Source organism: Penicillium lagena (assembly GCF_028827675.1).
Source record: "Penicillium lagena strain IBT 129212 chromosome Unknown utg000001l_segment0_segment0, whole genome shotgun sequence".
Taxonomy (NCBI): Eukaryota; Fungi; Ascomycota; class Eurotiomycetes; order Eurotiales; family Aspergillaceae; genus Penicillium; species Penicillium lagena.
This window is the reverse complement of record NW_026623222.1, coordinates 2,796,560-2,817,172: the sequence shown is the minus strand read 5'-3', so window position 1 is coordinate 2,817,172 and position 20,613 is coordinate 2,796,560. Positions and strand designations below refer to the sequence as shown.

Genomic DNA, 20,613 nt, shown 5'->3' with positions numbered 1-20,613 from the left:
CGGCGCCCACCCGTGGTTCATCGTGCAGAGTGGCTGGAGCCCCTATTTTAGCCCTTCCGAGTACCAACCACTGGTGTGAATTGGATTGATGAAGGTATATACATCTGGCTACATATCTCCATATGACATTCCCTGCCGTATAGATTCAGCAATTGCACTGTAAATCTGGGGTCTGCAAGGGGGACCCAGGATGACGATATGAGTGGCGGAAAACGCGGAAACCGGTCGGAATGGCAAGCTCTCCGGGGTGTCATTTCGCACACAATGACCTGAAAGCCGATCCCCTCCCCCTTTGATCTCGCCGGTCTGAAGATCCAGCTGAAAATGCCCCCTCGTGCGGGTCGGCATTATCATTACAGCAGGGCAGACAACCGTCGCACCCAAGAAAGCCATCATCGCGATCCTGCCGCCCTCACAACAACAGCGGGAGGCATCGGGTCTTGGCTTCGGCGCTAGAACCGCCGCAGAAGCATTTCGATCAATTAGCGTCGTCCGGAGATTTCAAGCCCATTCTTTCCTTCCGCCCGCCCTGCTCTCATCACACCGCCTTCTTTTTTGTAGTTCCATCAGATGATGAGGTCGTCAACTGGGGTGCGTTTGAGCTCCGCGTACTCCGCGTTCGCTGTTTTTCGCTGTTTTGATTACGGTTGTCCTGGCGAGGTCACATTCCACCCTATTCTCCTGTTCGATCCGGTGTGGCGCCGAAATATTTCGGGATCTGGTACGGTGACCCACTCTCGTGCGAGACCAGAGTCCCAGCAAATGCAGCCTCCCCTTATTTTCGGCACTATAACACTACCAATGGAAACGGCTTGCATATTACTAGCGTAAAGTAATTACTTTATATAGAACTATATAATCATCTATCGTCCTCTTCATGAAACTATTGATTGTCAAATGACCAACTGATGGTCTCTGCAACCCATAAACTAGATACTATCCATACCCTAGTGCTCCATAGTGTTATGATTAGTCAAAGCTAACGTGTGTCACTAATACGTCACTACCAGGTGGGACCTGTTGAAGTCATATGTCCCTTTTACCCTTTGAACAAATTAACCAGCCTCTCATGTTGATGAGGACACCCACACAAGCGGAGTGTGGTAGAGCCGACATCCTTCGACTTCGGTCTGTGACCGAGCTGGCCGACACTAAGCCCACTCCCATGAATTCTCCCTTCGTTGATCAACATTCGATTTAGGCTAATCGTTTGCCGAGCAACTCATGCGCCATCAAACCAATACTTCAAGAGCGGCAATTGTTCCGGTGATGAGGAGAGCTTGAGACTCGACTCGGACAGGATGTGTTCCTAGATTATGCTGCTTGATATTGGAAACAACATGCACAGAAACTACAACAGCATGTGTTCGAGGCAGCGTCCGTATTCCTAGTATCAAACAATAATGCAAGTGCGCTGGTTCGAGGGTACCCATAGACTCTGGTGGGTGAGATACATTTAGCAAAGGATGTTAGACGGTTTGTACAGTACATCTTCGGCAACAGAACAGAGGCACTTAAACGGTTCGCCAACTGTACATCTGAGTCCTACGGACATACCCATCTAGCAGACACCGTTACAACCACTCAGGAGAGGGTAAATGCTGAGCATGTTCCCTCTGATGCCATCCCAGCTTCCCGAGCAGGCGGTCTTTTGCTCCATCCTTCAAATCGTCAAACACATCATCCAGGCCCTCCCATAAGGTCGAGTCCACAACGAGCATCACCTTCACAAATAAGGAGTTGTCGCTAGCCAGACTCACCAACTCCTTTAGGAAATGCCGTTTCAGACTCTTCGAGCCATCGCAAAGATCGACCCTGTCGAGAATGACGTACAGCGGCTTCTGAGAGTCGACAATAGCGTTCGCGAGGCATTCGCGCAGCGTTTGAACCATCTTGCTCAGCTTCTTCCGGTCGTAGCTCTCTTCCTGCCACTGGTGTACCAGGGATCGTAGATGTTGATTGTCGTGCCGAAGCACCTCCGGTCTGTGGGTTAGCGCCTGGTATGCCAGCGCCGAGAGTGGCGCCTGCCATGGGACGAAGTCGTCGGCACGGAGATTGGGATGACATGAATAGAACAGCGTGAAGCTATCGTCTGCACGTAGCTTTTCAGCCACATGGATACAAGCCATAGACAGCCAGGAGCAAGTATTATGCCCGTCGCGGGACTCGGGTTTTGTCCTGCCGCTGATCAAGAAGAGAGCAGAATGAGAGGTGCTTATCCATTGATTGTACACCTCGTCCTCTTCAAGAAAATTGAGCGTCATCCGTGAGAATGAGTTGCCAAGTCTGGGACTGAGGTCTCCTTTCTGAAAAGCCTTCTCCAAGGTCCTTCGGCAGAAAAGAAGGTCGACCTCTGGAGAAAGGTCCATGTCCGGCACGCCCAGGAGCCTCCTGAAGCGCTCTAGATTTTCCCAATCTTCTTCCCTTTGCTTATTCGATGCTGTTTGGTTGAGTGCTGGGTTCCATGTTACCATCATAATGTTACAGAGGGCTTTGTTACATACTCTGAACTTCTTTCCTCAGCTCATCGTTTCTTAGCTGCAATTGCTCGATCTGCCGTTTCAGTTCTTCATTGCCTCTCAGTAATTCATCGTTTCGGTCACTTATTGACCTGACTGATTTGTGAAGTAGAATCCTACTTTCGAAGTTCACCTCCGCGAGCGACTTTTGTATAGCCGCAATGGCAGCGTCCAGTTCCGTCTTTGAGGGTTTGACGGACATTACAAACCGGACTAAACGTTCACCTCAAGTCAGCCTGAAGGATATTAAGATCAGGACGAAACGACGACCTCACCAGATGAGCTTGTATAGTACGTAACGGAACTTTGTGCGAACATTATTCCGCCTTTATAGACCTCAGCAACGCACGCCTCCAGCCTTGGTTCCGGGTAGATATCCGTCAGATCATTGAGCCGTGGATACCACCTGCAGAGGTCATCCAGAGCGCTTGCAATCTTGTCCTCATTTGCGGATTTGTTTACGGCAACCTAGCTAGTGAGCATGCACAGAAGCGGTGAGGATGGCAAGGGATCATACAATAAGAAGCAGAGAAAGAGCACCGTATGCCACCTGTCCATACGGTTGGCCCGCCTGTTTGACAACTTCTACGATCCCCGAATACGCCGCAAGGTAGTTGGAAAAGCTAGTAAGAAATTTCTGAAGACCATTCCCAAAGTTTTTTGCGCCCTTGGTCCGCTCTTCCAGATAGGAAAATCTCGCTGATTTCGAGTCCCGCAGATTCCTGTCACCGAGCTCCTTCAGCTCACGGGGATCCAATTCCTGGAGTTGCTGTTCGATTTCTTCTTTGGAATGTTTGACTTGGCCGTCGACATTCCTTCGGCCTACGATGCTGCAAACTCTCTCCTTGAAACTTTCATACTGAGAGCTCACATCTTGATGGGATCTCAGAAGCTTGCTATGAGGAGTGAATGCTTTTAGTCTCAAGGTTTTGGGTTACCACGTAACAATCTTATACTTTCAAAAAAACTGAAACCAACAGCACACGGCCACTCACTCGTTGTTTGCTTTCCCTCTTTGAAACCATCTTGGCTCCGAGACTGAATTGTCTAACGCCATCTCCAATCGAATTTTAGAGAGCTGCGGCTAAACCGGGATTTCAGACCACTCTTTCCTTTCCAAGCAGAGGGCGAGCTCCTCGGTCGCCTAGTATCGAGCACCTGGGCAGCGGTTGTTGCTCAAGAATCCCTCTACCGGCAACACCCCAGTAGATGGGCAAGCCCGGCTTCTAAACTAAGCACTACTGCACCCGAAGTCTGGACCTGCCACGTAAGATTCAAGCTAATATTAGACATGCTTAGCAGATAGAGAACAGGATTTGGCTATCTTATTGATATGATTCGACGGACTTAAGCAAGAGACGGCCCGTCGGGCGCTTGGGGCCTTCCCGCCCCCCCTCCCGCCCCCTTCTTCAGCCGCAGTTGACGGCTTCATTCAGAAGCGATCAATGATCGCTAGGATGTTTTACCGGGCTCAGTGTCCTCCGGAATTGAGAGGGATCGGGTAATCTCCTGTTGCATGCGGGTTGAGATGCACAGGGGTTTTCTTATGGCCATGTCATTATTTGTTGCGCGATGATTAGACCCAATTGCGTAGAGCCCAATCGCGTTCGGCGTTCAACCCCGCAGACATAGCTAACAATAGCCGTGGCCTCTAGTCTGCCAACGCCATTGTCAAAGCGACAGTCTACGCCTACTCAGGTTAATGGCGGTCTAGGTGGTGGCAGTGCACGGGGGGGCCAACGTTCATCAACATGAACACCCTGTGATGATTAAATTGCTACCTTGTCTATTACATGCTTTGCTCAGAGTTTCCGGTCGACTCCTCAACTGCTTTTGCCTTCCTCGTCAAGCTTTAATTACCTGCTAGCGACTGAGCACGATTAAGGAGCAATGGCGCAAGAACAACATACCGGAGGCGCTGGCGTGTGTATATTAGGCCTGGGAGATGACTGATCCTGCTGACTTCTTGTTCAGGCTCCATCCGATGACGAAATTGGCAATATAATAAGACAGAAGGAGCAGAAGTACATGACTCTTCTTGAGCAACGGATTGCCGATCTTGAACGCATGATTAGCTCCTCCGCCGTAACGGTACGTCAAACGCTTCACTCCTAATTGCCCAGAGACTGACTGTTCGAGGAGGCCAAAATCTCAACACTACCGACCAAAGACCCACCGGATACTGATGCAAGCAGTGTTACTGCTCAAGATGGCGATGCAACTGCTGAGACAAAGGCGAACGGGGCTGCAGACGAAAACGACGCAGAAGAGAAACAGGAAGATAAGGTAGATACGCTGCTATTTCAAAGAGGACTCGAGAATCAATGTGTCGTCTTTAGTCTAGAACTTGCGAAAACCTAACTCTCAACAGACCAAGAAGAAATCCCGAGTGCGCAACGTTATAAGCAGCTGGAACGAACAGCAAGGCCGCAATGTCGATCAAGACGTCGATGCTCCCACGGCAAAGGGCGACAAAACCCAGGATATCGCTTTCGTATTTCGGACTGTGATGAGGGTCAATGAGAAGACTAAGCCCGCGTATTCGGAGATAGATGTCGAATCGCAGGGACTACGTGACTTGCTCAGGAGCGTCATCGGAGATTATCCTGGTCAAAGCTTTGATGGCACTAGCGTCTATATACCCGGTCCTTTTCAGGCTGTGGTGCACTACTGGGAAGAGCTGAGTGCCGAGATAGGACCGAAGGAAGGGGACAGCGAGGAGAAAAAGCAGGCCCGCGAAGACCTGGATGAGATGATGAATTCCATCCGCGCTTCGACGGAACTAGAGTCATACTTCAAGACCCGCAAGTCAAACATGGATACGGGCGTCATCACTTACGAGTTCCTCTGGACCATCTTTCGGCCGAAGACCAAAGTCTTCGCGAAGCCTTTCTTGAACCTCCCGCAGATCTTCGAGGTTCCGTACTCTCCCGACCCTTACGAGAGACGAAAAGTTTCGATCCCGTGCTGGTGCTACGATTACAACAGCAAGTCACAGGTCAAAACGTACTACGAGTTCGACATTGAGCACTTCCGTGGCACAAAGGACATCAGCAGCCTCTTCTGCTACCCTATCAATTATCTGAAAGAGGAAGACGGCCAGCTGAAAGAGCTTCGGGAGAAGTTAATTAAAAGAGGCGAAAAGTTTATCGAATTGTGCACTGTTGAGAAAGGCTCGAAGCAGATGTCTGAATATAATGACATTGTCTTACTCGCCAGCGGGAGCCTTTCAAGGTCGCTGGTCCAAGATGTGAGACCGCCCAAAGAACACCAGCAGGACACATCCGTGGCTAATGGAACATATTTTGCTTTAGGATGATGACAATCGCACGCTACGTTCCACACAGGAAGACGAATTTTACGAACACAATATTTCCGCGACAGGGAAAGAAGACAATAATGTGAAGACCGTCGCTGTGAGTACCGCTTTGCTCGACACGACCCAAGCTCTTTCTAATCCATATATAGGTCAGGGGTAAGTTCATCGTCGATGCAGGCGCCTTCCTGCAGCACGGTAAGTCACATACAATCCCCACTTGCTATTGCAAGTGGCTAACATCTCACAGGATCCCGCAACGGCTCATATCCGCTGGGAAAGTACACCAGCGTGGAAGTGGAAGATCCCAATGAAAAACCAGAGAGTTATGACATCGTCAGTAAAGAACAGGAAAGAGACAAATTTCTTCTGTGCCCTCCTCGGGTCCTGGGCTACTCGACCCAACAAAAGACTTGGGGCCAGTTCAAAGTCGACGCAGTGCGACGAATTGAGCCAGTCACGATCAAGACGGCATTCGACACTGACCTGCAGTTGCACCAAGTATATAAAGACATGATCAAGGCGCTGGTGGAGAATCATACCAAGACAAATGATTCCAAAACCAACCGCAAAGACATGGATGTGATCGAGGGCAAGGGTCGCGGTCTCGTCATTCTCCTTCACGGGCCTCCGGGCGTAGGAAAGACCTTGACCGCAGAGACCATCGCCGAAGCGACCGGGAAGCCGCTTCTGATCGTCAGCGTGGCTGAAATTGGCCTGAATGCCTCCAAGGCAGAAAATAATCTCGAGCGCATGTTTCACCTTGCGGGGGCATGGGAGGCCATTCTCCTTGTGGATGAGGCAGACGTTTTCCTCGAGTCTCGTATGAGCACTGGTGACCCGAACCGGAACGCTCTCGTCTCCGTTTTGCTGCGTGTGCTCGAGTACTACGAGGGAATCATGATTTTGACCACGAATCGAATCACCTCGCTCGATATCGCAGTGCAGTCGCGTATCCATCTCGCTATCCGCTACGAGGACCTCACCAAAGCGCAGAAGAAGCAAGTCTTCAGCAGCTTCCTGAATAAGCTCCAAGAGAAGGACAAGAACATCATCTCGCCTTCCAACCGGGAGAACATCGATGATTGGGTTGAAGAGATCGGCTCGGAGCAGAAACTCAACGGCCGCCAGATCAGAAACCTGGTCAACAGCGCCCATGCGCTCGCGTGCAGCAATGGACAGGGTGGAAGCTTGCGGAAAGACCATTTCAAGAAGGTCTTGTCGATCACGAGGGAGTTCCAGGAGCAGCTGGAAGGGTTAACGAGAGACCGTCGGGCAGATAATGAGGTAGACCGACGCACGAGGTAATGAACCGATGATGAGAAACAATGGACATTGAATCCTTTCTTCGTTTTGTCTTCTGGTCAGGCTCCGGATCACATTTTACCTTATAGAATAGTGATATTCACTAGAAGAAAATCTACTTTGGTTTCTATCTAGCCTAAGTACTCTTAGAGAGTAATGTGGACGGTCCTCATTCTTCTCTTACGACTGTGGTGTATGTGTGTCCAATTGGAGGGGACCCTGGGGGCCCAGCTAACTATAAGCTGAATAAGGAAAATCTGTATCGAGTCACGTGATCTCTATGCGGGCCCGCGCTCTAACGATTTGTAGTTCGGGCATGCCATTCCGGGGGCATGTTCCTTGTTGAACTAACTCTAGGTCCTAGTCTATTACTGAATATGGGGTTAGGGACCTAATAAGCGTGCCTAAATATTCAAACCATGCTTTTCTCCTCTTCCTTCCCCCTGTTGCTTCCAACGACAATTTTCGCTCGTGCAATTGCCACTATATATATATTTCAAAAAGTGGACGCTTGAATCAACTCGGCCACGAACAAAAAACGATATAGGAACAAAGGGCAATGGAATATGGACACCTCAGACTTGCAGGCACTCACGTCTGGCCTGCCTATACGAGAAATTGTTGATTATTTCCCAGGCGTTGCATTCGAGCCGAAAATGCCAGGGTCACTAGCACCTCTCCTCCGAAGCACTAAATTCACCCTTTCTTTCTATTCTAGTGACTAGACATAGTGAGCATCTTCCATAATTATTAATAAGCCGGATAATATAGGCAAAACTCCCTAGGGCTAGCTAAAATTTGAGTAAAGTGGTCTGCAAAAACGCAAAAAAGTTATGGACGATCGGCGGATCGAACGCCGGATCTCTCGTATGCAGGGCTTAAAAGTTGCTATAGAAGGCTTCAGAGACTCTGTGCAGGGCACTAGATGGTTCGATATGAGGATGAGAGATGTTCTTATGGGCTCTTCTCGCCCAATCCCAGCTTAGAAAATGATCAGAATGTTTATGACTGCAATTTGGAAGCCAGTACATACGACAGTAACGTTAAGTGATGCCTCCTTTGTATACTTGTAGACCAGCTTCCAGTTTTTTTCAAAAAAAGAAATGGAAAAACGTGAACTGACAGAGATGAACGGGCTACCCCCCTTCACCTCAATCTCCATAAGCAGTTCTGCACCAGCTCCACCCGTATGGGGTATGGGTCCCGTCCCTATAATACTGAATGATACACACTCCCCATCGTTTATCCGAAACCATTTTCCCTCTGGATTAAAGATACGCAATCAACAAACGCCAAATCGGAAATGCGGTTCATAAACTTCGACAACATAGACTCGTTAATATTATTGTCATCATTCATTTACTCATTATCGTCAAGTTGGTTCGCACCTCGTGCCTCCTCAACGCCCTCCTCCGACTGCGCTATCCCCTCAACTCCTTCGTCCGTAGCGGCTGGGGTCCCCGTCATGGACGGGATTAGTTTTTCGATGAGAAAGACGACTCAGTCCTCGAACTCCGCGTCTTCCTTCAACGCCTCGTTGACCAGGTTCGAAAATGACCCATGATCCGTAGAGTCGTCCCCCCAGTCTGTCTGGGTAAGCTGATTGGATCGCTTGGTCAACCCAGTATTGACTCGATCAACGAGCTCGGATTCATCTAGGCGAACCTTCTGAACACAGGACGGAGTCGTACCCACACCGCCCTGTCGCACATCATGAGTACGGACTACCTCTATGCAATGTGCCTGACCGGTAGCGTGGTCGGGATCGCTAAGGATTGTATATCGGCCAGTCCGGTACTCCCCTTCAAGATGAACGGATGGTATGACGGGCGGCCATCCATCACAAAGAACGCTGCGACACGGGTTGCTCCTTCGACTGTGATCATCAACCATAGCGGAAGCAGATAATCTGCGACATGTCTCGTAGTAGGAATCTTGGAGCCGTAGGCGGGTTCCTACTAGCAGCGAGGACCGGTGAATCAGTCTATGCTTCCAGATTAAGAACCCGTCATTGCTTGACTCCCTAATGCGGGTAGGGTTGGAGGCGATCCGTAAGTCGCTCCAGGATTTTTCTCTGACTTATTAGGGCCTCCACGATCAAGTCCTCCTTTAATTTCATCACCGCCACATCAAGTACCTCTGCCCTGTGACCGGATGTCAGATCAAGAAAGAAAATCAATAAAGAATTCAATTTGAGTACGTAGTCGACGGGAGATCCAAGTTGAGAAAGGGAAGAAGAGACCGAAGAAGAGTCTCTACTTATCTACAACAGTCTATGCCCTGTGTCACCTGTCAAACGCAGTCTTCAATCGCAGTGATGCCAAACGCGGTCCCGTCAAGCGCAGACCCGTCGAGCGTGGTCCCGTCATGCGCAGTCACGTTAAAATCCCATCAAGTGTGGTCACATTACCCCCCTCTGTAAGAGCATCTAGTCCCTTGATGCTGGTTTGTTGTCATCCGGATGATCGTCTAGGAATTCGTCGTCCAAGGCAGCTTTTGTCCATTCCTGTAGGCGGGCGGGCGGGCCAGGCTTGTCGGGGTATCGTTCGTGGAAATCGATTAGCTTTTGCGGGGCATTTTTGAAGTCCCCGGCTGGGTACCATGTGATGTCTTCATCTGTTCCGACCCACTTGACGCGGTAATTGAGCTTGCGGTAGTATAGTCGTGAGTCGAGGATTTCATCAACTTCCCATTCGTCATGATCGTTGACCTCCACTGGGGGCGGGGGGTCGATGTGCTGCCCAGTCAATGGCGTCGTCTTCGTTGCTCGGCGTAATTTGTCTGGTGAGAAGACGGGGTGTACCTTGATAGAGTTGGGTAGTTCGAGACGGTAAGAGTTGCCAACTTTTTCGATGATTCGGAAAGGTCCCGCGGATAGGTCGGCCAGTTTACGGCTTGGGCGTCCTGTATTCCAGTGTTTCGTTGTCACAAAGACTTCATCGTCGACATTAAAATCTTCCTGTCTGCGGTGTCGGTTTGCCTGTAGTTGTTGCCTCTCCTGCGCGCGGACGATTTGTTGTTGGGTGTCTTTCCAAATTTTCTCAAGTCGGGAGACATAGTCGCGTGCTGCGATGGCATCGGTCGACAGCTCCTGCGATGGAGGGGGCGATGGCTCTTGCCAATCGAACGATGTGCGGGGCTCGTATCCCCTCTCAATCATAAAGGGTGAGTTCTTCGTCGAATCTTGTGCCAGAGCAGCTGCAGCGAAATCAACTATCGGCAATAGCTCTGACCAGTCATCCTGATGGTAGTTGACGTACGGGCGTAGGCGTTGTGCGATATGTTGGTTCATAATCTCTGTCTGTCCGTCGGTCTGTGGATGCCGGGCTGTTGAGAGTTTTCGTTTGATGCCTAGGAGACGGCAGAATTCGGTCCAGAATTCAGAAATAAACTGTCCTCCCCGGTCTGAGACGATCGAATCCGGGATCCCTACCCAACGGTAGACGTGTGTGATGAATAACTGGGCAGTTTCCTTCGCGGTGATCGTTTTGTAACAAGGAATTGATATTGGGCGCTTAGAGAACCGGTCAACGACTACAAGGATCGTGTCGTAGCCATTCTTGTCCTTTGGGAGGGTACAAAAATCCATTGAAAGGTGTTGCCATGGTCGGTCTGGGATTGGTAGTGGGTGTAATAATCCAGGTGTCTTGTCTCGCCAGTGCTTCGTTCGCTTGCAGACTCGGCAGTTGTCCACATATCGATCAACATCCACCGACCAGCCCTTCCAATAGTATCGTGCGTTCACGAGCTTGCGTAGCTTTTCTTGCCCAGGGTGAGCCATAGACGGCTGGCGGTGGATCTCATCAAGGAGTCTTGCACGAAGATCGCCCTCATCTGGTACAACCAGCCGATTTTCGTATAGCAGCAATCCATCGTTCATTCTCCATTGTGTTCCTCCACTCATTGCTCTATCCCTCCCTTCCTGCAGGCTGTAGTGGCGGCGGTTCGCTGTCTTTACTCGTTCGGTGATCGGTTCAGTGGTAACAAGGGCGACGGAGGAGGGGGCTTCTTGGATTTCATCGAGGATTCTAGGATCGAGGCGTGATTTTGGGAGAAGGATTCGTTCGTTCGGGGGGCTCTGATCCTCTAGGTCTCTGCGCGAGAGAGTATCAGCTAGGGCGTTTCGCTTCCCTGGCCGATATTTGATCATAAAGTGGAATTGTGCTAAGAACTCGCTCCAACGAGCTTGTCTACCGTTCAATTTCTTCGACGTCATAAAGTATTGGAGCGCCTCGTGGTCAGTGAGAATCCCAAAGGGCTCGGAGCGTTGTAGTCCAGAGAGTTCTGCCCGCCACTCTTGAAGCGCACGGATGATCGCTAGCATTTCCCTATCATGGATCTCGTAGTTCTGCTCAGCTATCTGCATCGTTTTCGAGAAGTAGCCAACTGGATGCCAGAGTTCGTCGACCATCGATGTGGAGGGTAAGCTCTACCGCATGGGTGATCGGTTGCGATTTCTGCCCGTCAAATCCCTTTACAGGGCAATCACGAGGCAAGCGAATCGTGCGAAGTCCAAACTGTTGACCTAGTAGAACAGCAAGGTCTGTGTCGATGAATATAAATCCATTCGCTCCAGTGTCTGCGAGAGCCGAGATATTGACTGAATGTCCATTGAATGCTAACTGAGCATTAAAAACAAGATCCCTTTGTCCAATCAATTTTGTCAAATCAAGCGCATGTAAAGACACTATTTCTCCACCTGAGAAGGAGACTTTTCCCAGGCTCAGGCTTTTCCCGTCTCAGTAGTTTCCTCAAGCTCGATGAGCTGTTCTGTGTTCACTGTAGCAACTGCTGTCTTTTTTGGGCAGTCTCGGCTAAGGTGACCCCTTTCTCGACACGTGAAGCATCGACCTTCCTTCAATAGGGCTACCCGGTCGGTAGAGGTAGGGCTCGAGCCAGCTTCTCGCTTGGTAGCCGGGCTTCCAGTAGTCGATTCTCTTTTTCCTCCTCCGCTCGTCGTACGGCCTTGTGAACGGGAAGAGACTTGCTGTCCGATTAGGAGTGAGCATTCACGGCACTCAGAGGCGAAGTCTTTGAAGGAGACACGGTCGTTGTGAACTAATCTCATGACCTGATTTTGGAGGAGGTAAGGTAGTTTAGTGTAGAGATCCTCCTTCCGAACACTCATAGGGGTATCCGATTCTTCCGCAAGGCGGGCGAATTCGATCAGGAAGTCATCGAAGCTGTCCTTCGGCTTCATCTTTAGCTGTGTGTATTCGATTCGGGCCTTCGCACGGCGGTTCGGGTCTGAGAAAATCTCCTATAAGTGATCGAGGAGGTCGGTCTCATCATCATACGGAAGCGGCGCGTCCCTACGTAGGCGAGGGCCGATATGCTTCAAGGCCTTGCCTTCGCATCGGCTGGCCACGTAGTTGATCCGGAGGGTAGACGTCGGGTAGTGGTCGGCGTTGCCCTCTAGCTTCCGCTCCACTTGGGTTCTTCAGACCTCGAAATCCATATCCTTGCCATCGTCCATGATCGGAGCGTCAGGCATCTTAACAGATCGTCGGCCTCCGAAGTCGTTGGGTTTCAGGACCGCTATTCGCTGGTTCTGTAGGAGCTGGTGCGCGTAGTTGTTTCGCTCAGTCTCAAGGCGTAATTTCATGTCTTCATACTCGGCTTGTATCGCTTCTAGTTCTTGCTCGTGACCACTAGTCGTAGCGGGAGGCGCGGTACGCGCTTCCTGATCTTTAGTGTTGGCGTACACTGTCCAAAGGCGTTCCCTCTTTAAGATCATGTCAAAGAGGGCATCGGGGTCCTTCCTGAAGGCCTTCTTGAACTCAGATAGGGTAAGTTGCGTATATTTCAACTGCTCGCCGAGCCCCTGGGGGCCGGCGCTCGGATCGGGGTTGTCCTCTACTGCGCAGACGTAGAAGGACTCTCGTCGGCCCTCCTCAGCGGCTAGAGAGGTACGTGGGAGCTTCGGGTAGGTGATTTCCACCGGGATGGTTTCAGAGGGGACCGATGCTTCGCTTCTTGCATCTTCAGGACCCTCTTCATCGTTGATTTGGGGTGATTTCTCGGGTCGAGGAACGCTCTGGGCTCGGGTAGTCGATGACCTAGCCATGGTCCCTGGTTCGTTTCGTTTCGTTCGGGGGAGGCCGCCTTCTTAGCGCCGTTCGTAGTTCGTTGTTCGGTTCGGGTTCTTCAGCGCTATCGTGGCTGTCACGTCGGGTTCGAAAGAGTTGTTAGGCACCAAGGCGAGCTGGGACAGTAGACTTCAATGAAGTAGCGTCCGTACAGCTGTGCGGCGATGGTGGAAAGAATGTAATGAAAGAACTTGGATCTTATGTGACCGGATGTCAGATCAAGAAAGAAAATCAATAAAGAATTCAATTTGAGTACGTAGTCGACGGGAGATCCAAGTTGAGAAAGGGAAGAAGAGACCGAAGAAGAGTCTCTACTTATCTACAACAGTCTATGCCCTGTGTCACCTGTCAAACGCAGTCTTCAATCGCAGTGATGCCAAACGCGGTCCCGTCAAGCGCAGACCCGTCGAGCGTGGTCCCGTCATGCGCAGTCACGTTAAAATCCCATCAAGTGTGGTCACATGCCCGCTCACTCCGGCAGACCTGAGCCATTTCGACTGTCTTCTCAACCGTAATGGGCCATCCAGAGGCCTTAATCTAATACTAGGTAGCCAAAAGGATCTAAGCGAGGTTAGGGTCCGCCATACGGGCCTATGCCCAGGCGAGTTCTACGTGCGTACTCTATGGGATCTGATGCTTCAAATCGGTAGCCGCATCACAATATTCATCGAACGGCCAAGACCCTTGCTTCAAGGATTGGATTCGGTCCTAAGCGATCTCTTCTAGATCTTCTAGTTCAATCATCGGAAATTGTTCTCGAGCTTAGTTGCAAGCTTCGTCTAATCGGTGCGGATGTCCTTTGCCAGCAGCCGGTAATACTAGGCAGTAGATCCTTATAGTCCCGATGCCAGCGACATAGCGATAACTTCATTCTGCTCCTCCTTGCTTAGGTGACTTGTCCTGAGCCACAAAAACTTACATTGTTTTACATAGAGCTCCACGTCCTCACCGGTCTTCCTAGCGATGGTTGGCTACGGGCCCATTGTCCACGAGAGCGACTCACCGGTAGTCGGACGGCGTAACGGTGAAATGGTTGATGGTGGTATGGGTATGGTAGATGGAATCAGAAATAGAGCTGGTTGTTCGGGTGTAAGAATTGGATCCCTTGTTGCAGTATCATACGAGGAAACAGAATGATCTGGTGATAACCCTTGGGAGGTTGCAGTTCTTGGAAACAAGCTAGGGCTTGTTAGCTGAATGTAGCGGAATTCGTCTGCCAAATCAGCTAGTTCCTCAAGTTCTTCACAAGTTCTTCAGAACTGGATCTGTGACCTATACCGGCACCAATTAGGTGTAGGGAAACGGAAGTAGAAGCTCATGACGAAGAATCGACCCAATCGGAGCGGGCTGACTCGGTATTCATAAGCCGCAGCCGGAAAATCGATTCGCCGGTTACGGGTTGGAACAAGCCGTAGCCGTACCTTCCCCAAACTTGGTCAGGATAAAAGGGTGTGAACACGCACACGGCCGCGCTCCTACTAGCGTCTGTCCCCGTCGATCGCGATCGCACCAGGAGCAACAGGTCAGGGAGTAGCTGCAGGGAAAAGACGCCCCCTGCGTCGGTCACCAAAATGAAGTCTTTACCGCGGGAACGGTATTGGTGAGCAGGGCGCTTGTGGGTCCACGATAGACACCAGGTACAGAAGTCAGTACAGAGTGGTTAATCAGACAATCCACTACCGGAATCCGTATCAAGAATCGGTCTCTTGTGGATTGGGATAAGGGCAATCGGTGATATGTACTTGTTAGTGTTTAGATGGCGTTTCGCGTATGTTTTATGATGGTTAGCTAATATATTAGGAGCTATAAGGTAGCTATAGATAGAGAGAGAGATCTAGCTTGTGTTTATCCGCTTAAGTAGGGATTTAGTTTCTGGTATTTATCTTTAATCTAGTTCTGGCTATTGGGCTATACGACGTTTAGTTCAACGACAAGTTTTCACGTATCTCGCTGATATCTTCTTTAAGCTTCTTTAATGTGCTTTTCGGAATAGATAAGCTATAGGAGGTCTAGCAACTTGGATATAGCTCCTTAAACTAGTAATCGAGTCTTCCTAGAATTGCTGGCACTTCATGTATATTAATTATTTGTTTCGCCTTCTCGGTAGTTGGCTGCTAATTTGTCGCTATCATGTCTGGCGCCGAAGCCCTGGGTCTCGCGGCCAGTATCATACAGGTCGCAGACTTGAGCACAAAATTATCCGTCAAGCTATTCTCCCTCTACCGACAGGTCAAAAATGCCGGTGAGTCTATGTAGCTTTTGTCAAACGAGATTGCACTTGTCAGTGCCATTTTGCGTGAGCTGGGCGAAAACTTGAAAGAAGAGGAGGTGTCCAAACTCTGTTCAAATGAGGTATTTCGGACTTTGAGCTGTATCTTAAATCAGTGTCGAGACGTCTCTGGACAAATCCAGAGAGTGGTCGATAATTACGACCATCCTGGGAAGAGTCGCTTTCAGCAAGTCACCCGGAAGTTTCGGCTAGTACTGCTTGAACCGAGCCTGGATCAGCTGAAGGCAAACTTGGAACGGCTGAAGTCGACGATGCTGCTTCTGCTAAATGTGATCATGTATGCGGGGCGATTCGAAGGTATATCTGTTCGTTTATTACTTTCATAATTACTTATTCTTATGCTCAAACAGCAACAATGTTCCAACGTTACTCCAAGAGCAGCGTGTCTCAATATAGAATCTGTTGGAAGACAGACAAAATGACAGCAAATCGCCACGCCAGCCAGATGTGGCTGCGGAATCTTCCCGAGAAGTATCCCGGCGTTATGGCATATTGTGAATCCTGTTCCCATGATTCGAGCTCTTTGGGCTAAGAGATGTAGTCAACGTGATACAGGCTTTCGCTCATATCTATATACGACCAACGCCCTGGGGTTCTGCGTTAGCTTGAGTGGCCGGTATTTTAGAAGCGGCAGTAGAGAGCAAGAGCCATGGGAGAACACAAGCGAGAACCATGTTAATTTACGAATAGTCTTCTACAGCAATAGCACGTCTTTCGTCATGACATCGATGAAGACATAGGCTGCGGACGAAAAGCAAGAAGGGGAGGCTGGTGGGCATGGATCAAGCACGATCGCCAAAACTCCCCGCTTCGAGAATCCCGCCTACTGTAGAACATTCAATCGAGATTTCCAGTATTTTACAATGATTCATTGCACGCTGAAACCCGATACGCGCGGAGGAGCGATACGGCTAAGCAGGGGTTGTGTGTAGAGTAACCCAACATGCACGATGTCCGCAGGATTCATTAAACACAAGAGATTTATTCTCTCGGTGAGAGTAGACTTGTTGGGCGTATAGCTCAGCGGTACGAGCGCTCGTTTTGCATACGAGAGGTCTGGCGTTCGATCCGCCATTCGTCCACTTCAATTTTTTTTCTTTTACAGACCACTCTACTCGATTTTTTACTAGTCTCAGCCTTGTCTATATTTCAGCTAATCAATAATATGAAAGATATTAGCTATGTCTAGCCCAGAATAGAAAGAAAGGGTAGGGTTGGTTCTTCGGAGTAGAGATGCTAGTATCTAAAATTTCCTGTGCGAACCCAACATCTAATATATAATCGACAAATTGACTAGATCTCCTGTTAGACTAAGCCTCCTAGCTATTTAAACTATAATCACACCATGGCTTTGGTTCTAAGCTTCTTCGAGCACTTCGAAGGAGTACTTCACTATTGGGCCTTGGGAATAGAACGGTCCATAGAGTCGTGAACAAATGTATAACGCCGAGGAAGACCGTGTCTGAAACCCAAAATTAAATTTGAATTGGGAGAGAATCTGGTCACATTGTTAATATATACAAAATTTAATAAATGCAGTGATAGTAAAAATAATAGTTGTAGTAATGCCCCTCACTTCTTATTCTCGCCATCGTCCTTCCTATATAATAATTAGCACCTTGAGTTGGGAGATCGCAGAAAGGGCCACATTACTTCTTAGTCTTCTTCTCGCCCTCGCCGGCTTTGGCGGAGGACTGGCGGCCCTGCTGGCCGGCCGCGAGCTACTCTTGCTGGTTAGATATTTCTGTCATACTCTGACATTGCTCGTACATACCACCTGGTCAAACGAAAGACCCTGTATGATGTTAGCCTCAAAGAATAATTTTAGATTATAATTCGATATACCAAACCGCGCATGCGGATGCCCATGGTGGCCAGCCAGGCATCGGGGCAGCGGAGGGCAATGTGGCCCCTCTGGCCACAGAGATGGCAGGTTACTCCACGGGACCGGTGGCGATTCTATGTACGTGGGAATTAGCCTCTCAAGATACTGAATCAGATTAGAAATTACCTTGGTGATCTTGCCAGGGCCATTCTTCTCGCCCTTGTCATCCTTCTTGTCGTCCTTCTTGCCCTTTTCGGGCTGTGTGATTGGGTGATCGCCAATCTTATCGACGGCCATGCTGATGTTGTTCTTGTTCTTCTTGTTCTTGTTCTTCTTGTTCTTGTTCTTCTTGTTCCTGTTCTTGTTCAATTCGAATTCAATGGATGAAACGCGAGTGATACAGGTACCAAGTCGCGACCACGTGCAGCACGATCTTCATCTTGTCACGCGTCTGACCATCGGCACGCGTCCCATTACTTAAGCTCACTGGCTCTTTATACATGCATAGCCTTCAATAATTCATATAGAGCATTCGTCGACATTGTGCGGCCATCGAGCGTGCTCACTTAACAGTCATGTGACCATATAAAACGCTCTTCTGAATAGCCTCAGGACTTGCCACTACAGGTAACACAGTCCCTCTCTTTCCTCTTCATCTGGTATGTTTCAGAGAGGCAATTTGTTTCAAAAGCCCCAATTGAGCCAATCCCATTCATCAAACGAGGGGGTGCAGAAGGAAGAGCTTTATACTTGGAAAGGAAGGCAAAATGCCACATTGAAGATCGGTTTTACGTTGGGAAAGGCCCATGATGAAAAAGCATAAAGCAATATACATGCTCGTCATTTCAATGAGTCCGAGTGTTGTTAATGATGATGTGTCTCGAACACGCTCGAAAGGCTGGGCCTGTCAACCATCTGCTCGCAATCTCGTCATCAGGCTTAGGGAAATGGAACAAATTCTGAGGAGATCAATTTTCAATATAATTCATAATATACTCTCCTTCTTATTTGGTGCTGAGCATTTCAATGGGTATGGCTGCACAGAGGAAGATATCATGCGCCAAGAGATGAACCGGATATACGTGCAGCTGGCAACTGCTGTTTCCTCTACTCTCTTCGTGCCTTCGTTTCATCCCATTTCCCATCAATTTCATTCAAAATGAAGGACACAATCTCTCTTTTCGTTGCTCGAGCCAGCGCTGCCATCAACACTGATGAAAAGAAGGCATGGTTGCTGACTTCGCTGGATCCTGTGGTTGCCGAGCACGAGCATACCTATGGTACTCTTGGGATCCGTTCTCTCGAGAGGTTCGTGTTCGTCCACAGTTCCAACCGGCCTTGGCCCAAGGCTGGGTATCTGATGGATCGCTTTGAACTTCTGTTCAAGCAGGCTCTTGAACAAGACTGCGAGATTCTCCTTGTTGTCGCTGGATGGGACGGTCTCACGACCCACCAAGGCACCTTCCAGAGGCTCTTTTATAGAGCAATTGATTTGAATGTTGCAGTTCGACTGCGCATTTATGCGGACGATGTCAATAACTGCGATGAAGAGAAATTCTACGACGTCGATCCCAACGAGGCCTGCGCCATTATGGCAGGGGATCTTGACGCCGAAGATGAGAATTTCCCATCGTTCGCTTCTACCCGGCTCTTCGTCGAGAAATTCGACATTATCCATAGCGCAAAGGTCATCCAAGCGATTGGAAAGCGGCTAGTAAGTCAGCCCTAAAGACTTTTCATGTCCTTGACAAACTAACTAAACATAGGCCAACGAGCACACCTACCAGCGCAATGTCCACAAGGGCTGGGACTATAACCGCCGTGGATATGTGTGCGGTATCGATGGGTGTCTCGAGATCCTCCGAAACTCTGTGCTTCGTGCTGTTCATCGGAACCACAAGCACTATGAGTTTAAAAACGAGGAGGACCGCAAAGCTGCGTTGAATTGCCGCTATTGTGAGAAGAGCTTTTCGCGCAAAGATGCGCGTGATCGACATGAGAAGATCTGCCCGAAGAATCCGGCGATCTCGCGGGACCCAAAGCCAAAGGCACCGGCTCCGAAGCGGCGTTACCTGAAGATCGAAGAGGTTCCGAGCGGGTCGGACAACGGTCCGAAGGTAAGCCACACTTCTGAAGAAGTCTCTTGTGGATAATGAATTCATTATCGACGGTCTTCAGGTATACGACCAGCTGAATGCCGAGGACGCCAAGCTTCTCCCCCGAATCGACCCTGCCGATGCCGTGATCTACCATCACGAGAAGTACTGCCGATACCCTGGCTGCGAGTACCCGATCCGTCACGATCGGATGCCTCACTTGCGCCAGCACTATTGGGGTCATCACAAAGGGTTTGAATGGCGTAAGTTTTCAACTACGCTCGGTGCAGAAGGCCGACGCCAGCATGCCGAAGGGCTGAAGTGGCTGGCTCGTTGTGTCTTCCTCAAAGAAGTCGTTGGGGAGGCTCCCAGGCCTACTTTCTACTGAAAGATGAGTCTCCCGTGGTTGCTTTTGTTTCATTTCGTTCACGCTGACACTCGAGGGGGCAAGTGTATAGCTTACGATATGTATATGATAACGGAAAGCAGCATTTTTAAGGTACGTTCCCAAGAACGCTTATACTTACTATTTTTAGACGGGCCGCCGCTCGGCCCCCTCCAGCGAAAATGGCTCACACCTCAATGCGGTGCTGGAGTGCAGTAGCCTCATTTAGGTGGGGTGAAGCCAAGATGAGCCTTCGTCTCATGGTGCATTGGCAATACCATATGAGGATGTTGGGATACCCGACTACGGATCGACCAGCGTTCCACCGCAGAGAGTTATCGCACGATCACGAGCAAGCATGTCAGTAGATGGCGGCTCATCGCCAACTAGTCGGCCACCAAGTGTGGCCAGGGATAGCCGAGTTCACAGTTGTTGCAAGGTTGCTCTACACCTGGAAAGACCTGTTTGTGGAAGATGTCAAACAGATGCCGTAAACCCGGCTAGTCGATCACCGGATCCCCACCTTGCCAGGCGCTATTCCTCGAGCGGCAAAACTGGCTCAGTACACTCCAGAGGAAGAAACATGGCAGCAAAATCACATACCTGGGATGGTGGATGCCGGAATCATCGAACGATGCGTATCGCCTTAGTCGGCCAAGACGAAATTCCCTCGGAAACACGATGGCCGGCTATGGATGGTTCATCAGTATATCTCACTGAACGCGGTGGCGGTGAAGATGGATTATCCTATGAGAAGGATCGAACCCATCATGAATAACCTTTGTCAG

At 49.7% G+C, this 20,613-nt stretch overlaps 8 protein-coding genes across 8 annotated transcripts; 2 read left to right on the top strand and 6 right to left on the bottom strand.

Annotated features, from left to right (window-relative positions):
- Positions 1 to 1,574: 1,574 nt before the first annotated feature.
- Positions 1,575 to 2,477, bottom strand: N7510_001220 (uncharacterized protein; the record flags this gene model as incomplete). The annotated part of the gene is made up of 1 exon (XM_056973147.1): positions 1,575 to 2,477. The coding sequence occupies one exon, from the start codon at positions 2,475 to 2,477 to the stop codon at positions 1,575 to 1,577; it is 903 nt and encodes a 300-aa protein (XP_056838264.1).
- Positions 2,478 to 4,547: 2,070 nt separating this feature from the next.
- N7510_001219 (ATP-binding protein) lies at positions 4,548 to 7,143 on the top strand (the record flags this gene model as incomplete). The annotated part of the gene is made up of 6 exons (XM_056973146.1): positions 4,548 to 4,610; positions 4,659 to 4,805; positions 4,891 to 5,769; positions 5,834 to 5,935; positions 5,988 to 6,033; positions 6,086 to 7,143. The coding sequence occupies 6 exons, from the start codon at positions 4,548 to 4,550 to the stop codon at positions 7,141 to 7,143; spliced, it is 2,295 nt and encodes a 764-aa protein (XP_056838263.1).
- A 1,497-nt stretch (positions 7,144 to 8,640) lies between these two features.
- Positions 8,641 to 9,026, bottom strand: N7510_001218 (uncharacterized protein; the record flags this gene model as incomplete). Its single annotated transcript, XM_056973145.1, has 2 exons — positions 8,641 to 8,841; positions 8,889 to 9,026. 2 exons carry the CDS (start codon positions 9,024 to 9,026, stop codon positions 8,641 to 8,643), a joined length of 339 nt encoding a protein of 112 aa, XP_056838262.1.
- A 2,837-nt stretch (positions 9,027 to 11,863) lies between these two features.
- On the bottom strand, positions 11,864 to 12,340 carry N7510_001217 (zinc finger CCHC domain-containing protein; the record flags this gene model as incomplete). Its single annotated transcript, XM_056973144.1, has 1 exon — positions 11,864 to 12,340. One exon carries the CDS (start codon positions 12,338 to 12,340, stop codon positions 11,864 to 11,866), a length of 477 nt encoding a protein of 158 aa, XP_056838261.1.
- A 240-nt stretch (positions 12,341 to 12,580) lies between these two features.
- N7510_001216 (uncharacterized protein) lies at positions 12,581 to 13,207 on the bottom strand (the record flags this gene model as incomplete). Its single annotated transcript, XM_056973143.1, has 1 exon — positions 12,581 to 13,207. The coding sequence occupies one exon, from the start codon at positions 13,205 to 13,207 to the stop codon at positions 12,581 to 12,583; it is 627 nt and encodes a 208-aa protein (XP_056838260.1).
- Positions 13,208 to 14,544: 1,337 nt separating this feature from the next.
- Positions 14,545 to 15,796, bottom strand: N7510_001215 (uncharacterized protein; the record flags this gene model as incomplete). Its single annotated transcript, XM_056973142.1, has 2 exons — positions 14,545 to 14,783; positions 15,757 to 15,796. 2 exons carry the CDS (start codon positions 15,794 to 15,796, stop codon positions 14,545 to 14,547), a joined length of 279 nt encoding a protein of 92 aa, XP_056838259.1.
- A 1,470-nt stretch (positions 15,797 to 17,266) lies between these two features.
- On the bottom strand, positions 17,267 to 17,641 carry N7510_001214 (uncharacterized protein; the record flags this gene model as incomplete). Its single annotated transcript, XM_056973141.1, has 1 exon — positions 17,267 to 17,641. One exon carries the CDS (start codon positions 17,639 to 17,641, stop codon positions 17,267 to 17,269), a length of 375 nt encoding a protein of 124 aa, XP_056838258.1.
- An 862-nt stretch (positions 17,642 to 18,503) lies between these two features.
- Positions 18,504 to 19,828, top strand: N7510_001213 (uncharacterized protein; the record flags this gene model as incomplete). Its single annotated transcript, XM_056973140.1, has 3 exons — positions 18,504 to 19,058; positions 19,111 to 19,461; positions 19,523 to 19,828. The coding sequence occupies 3 exons, from the start codon at positions 18,504 to 18,506 to the stop codon at positions 19,826 to 19,828; spliced, it is 1,212 nt and encodes a 403-aa protein (XP_056838257.1).
- Between the last annotated feature and the right edge of the window lie 785 nt (positions 19,829 to 20,613).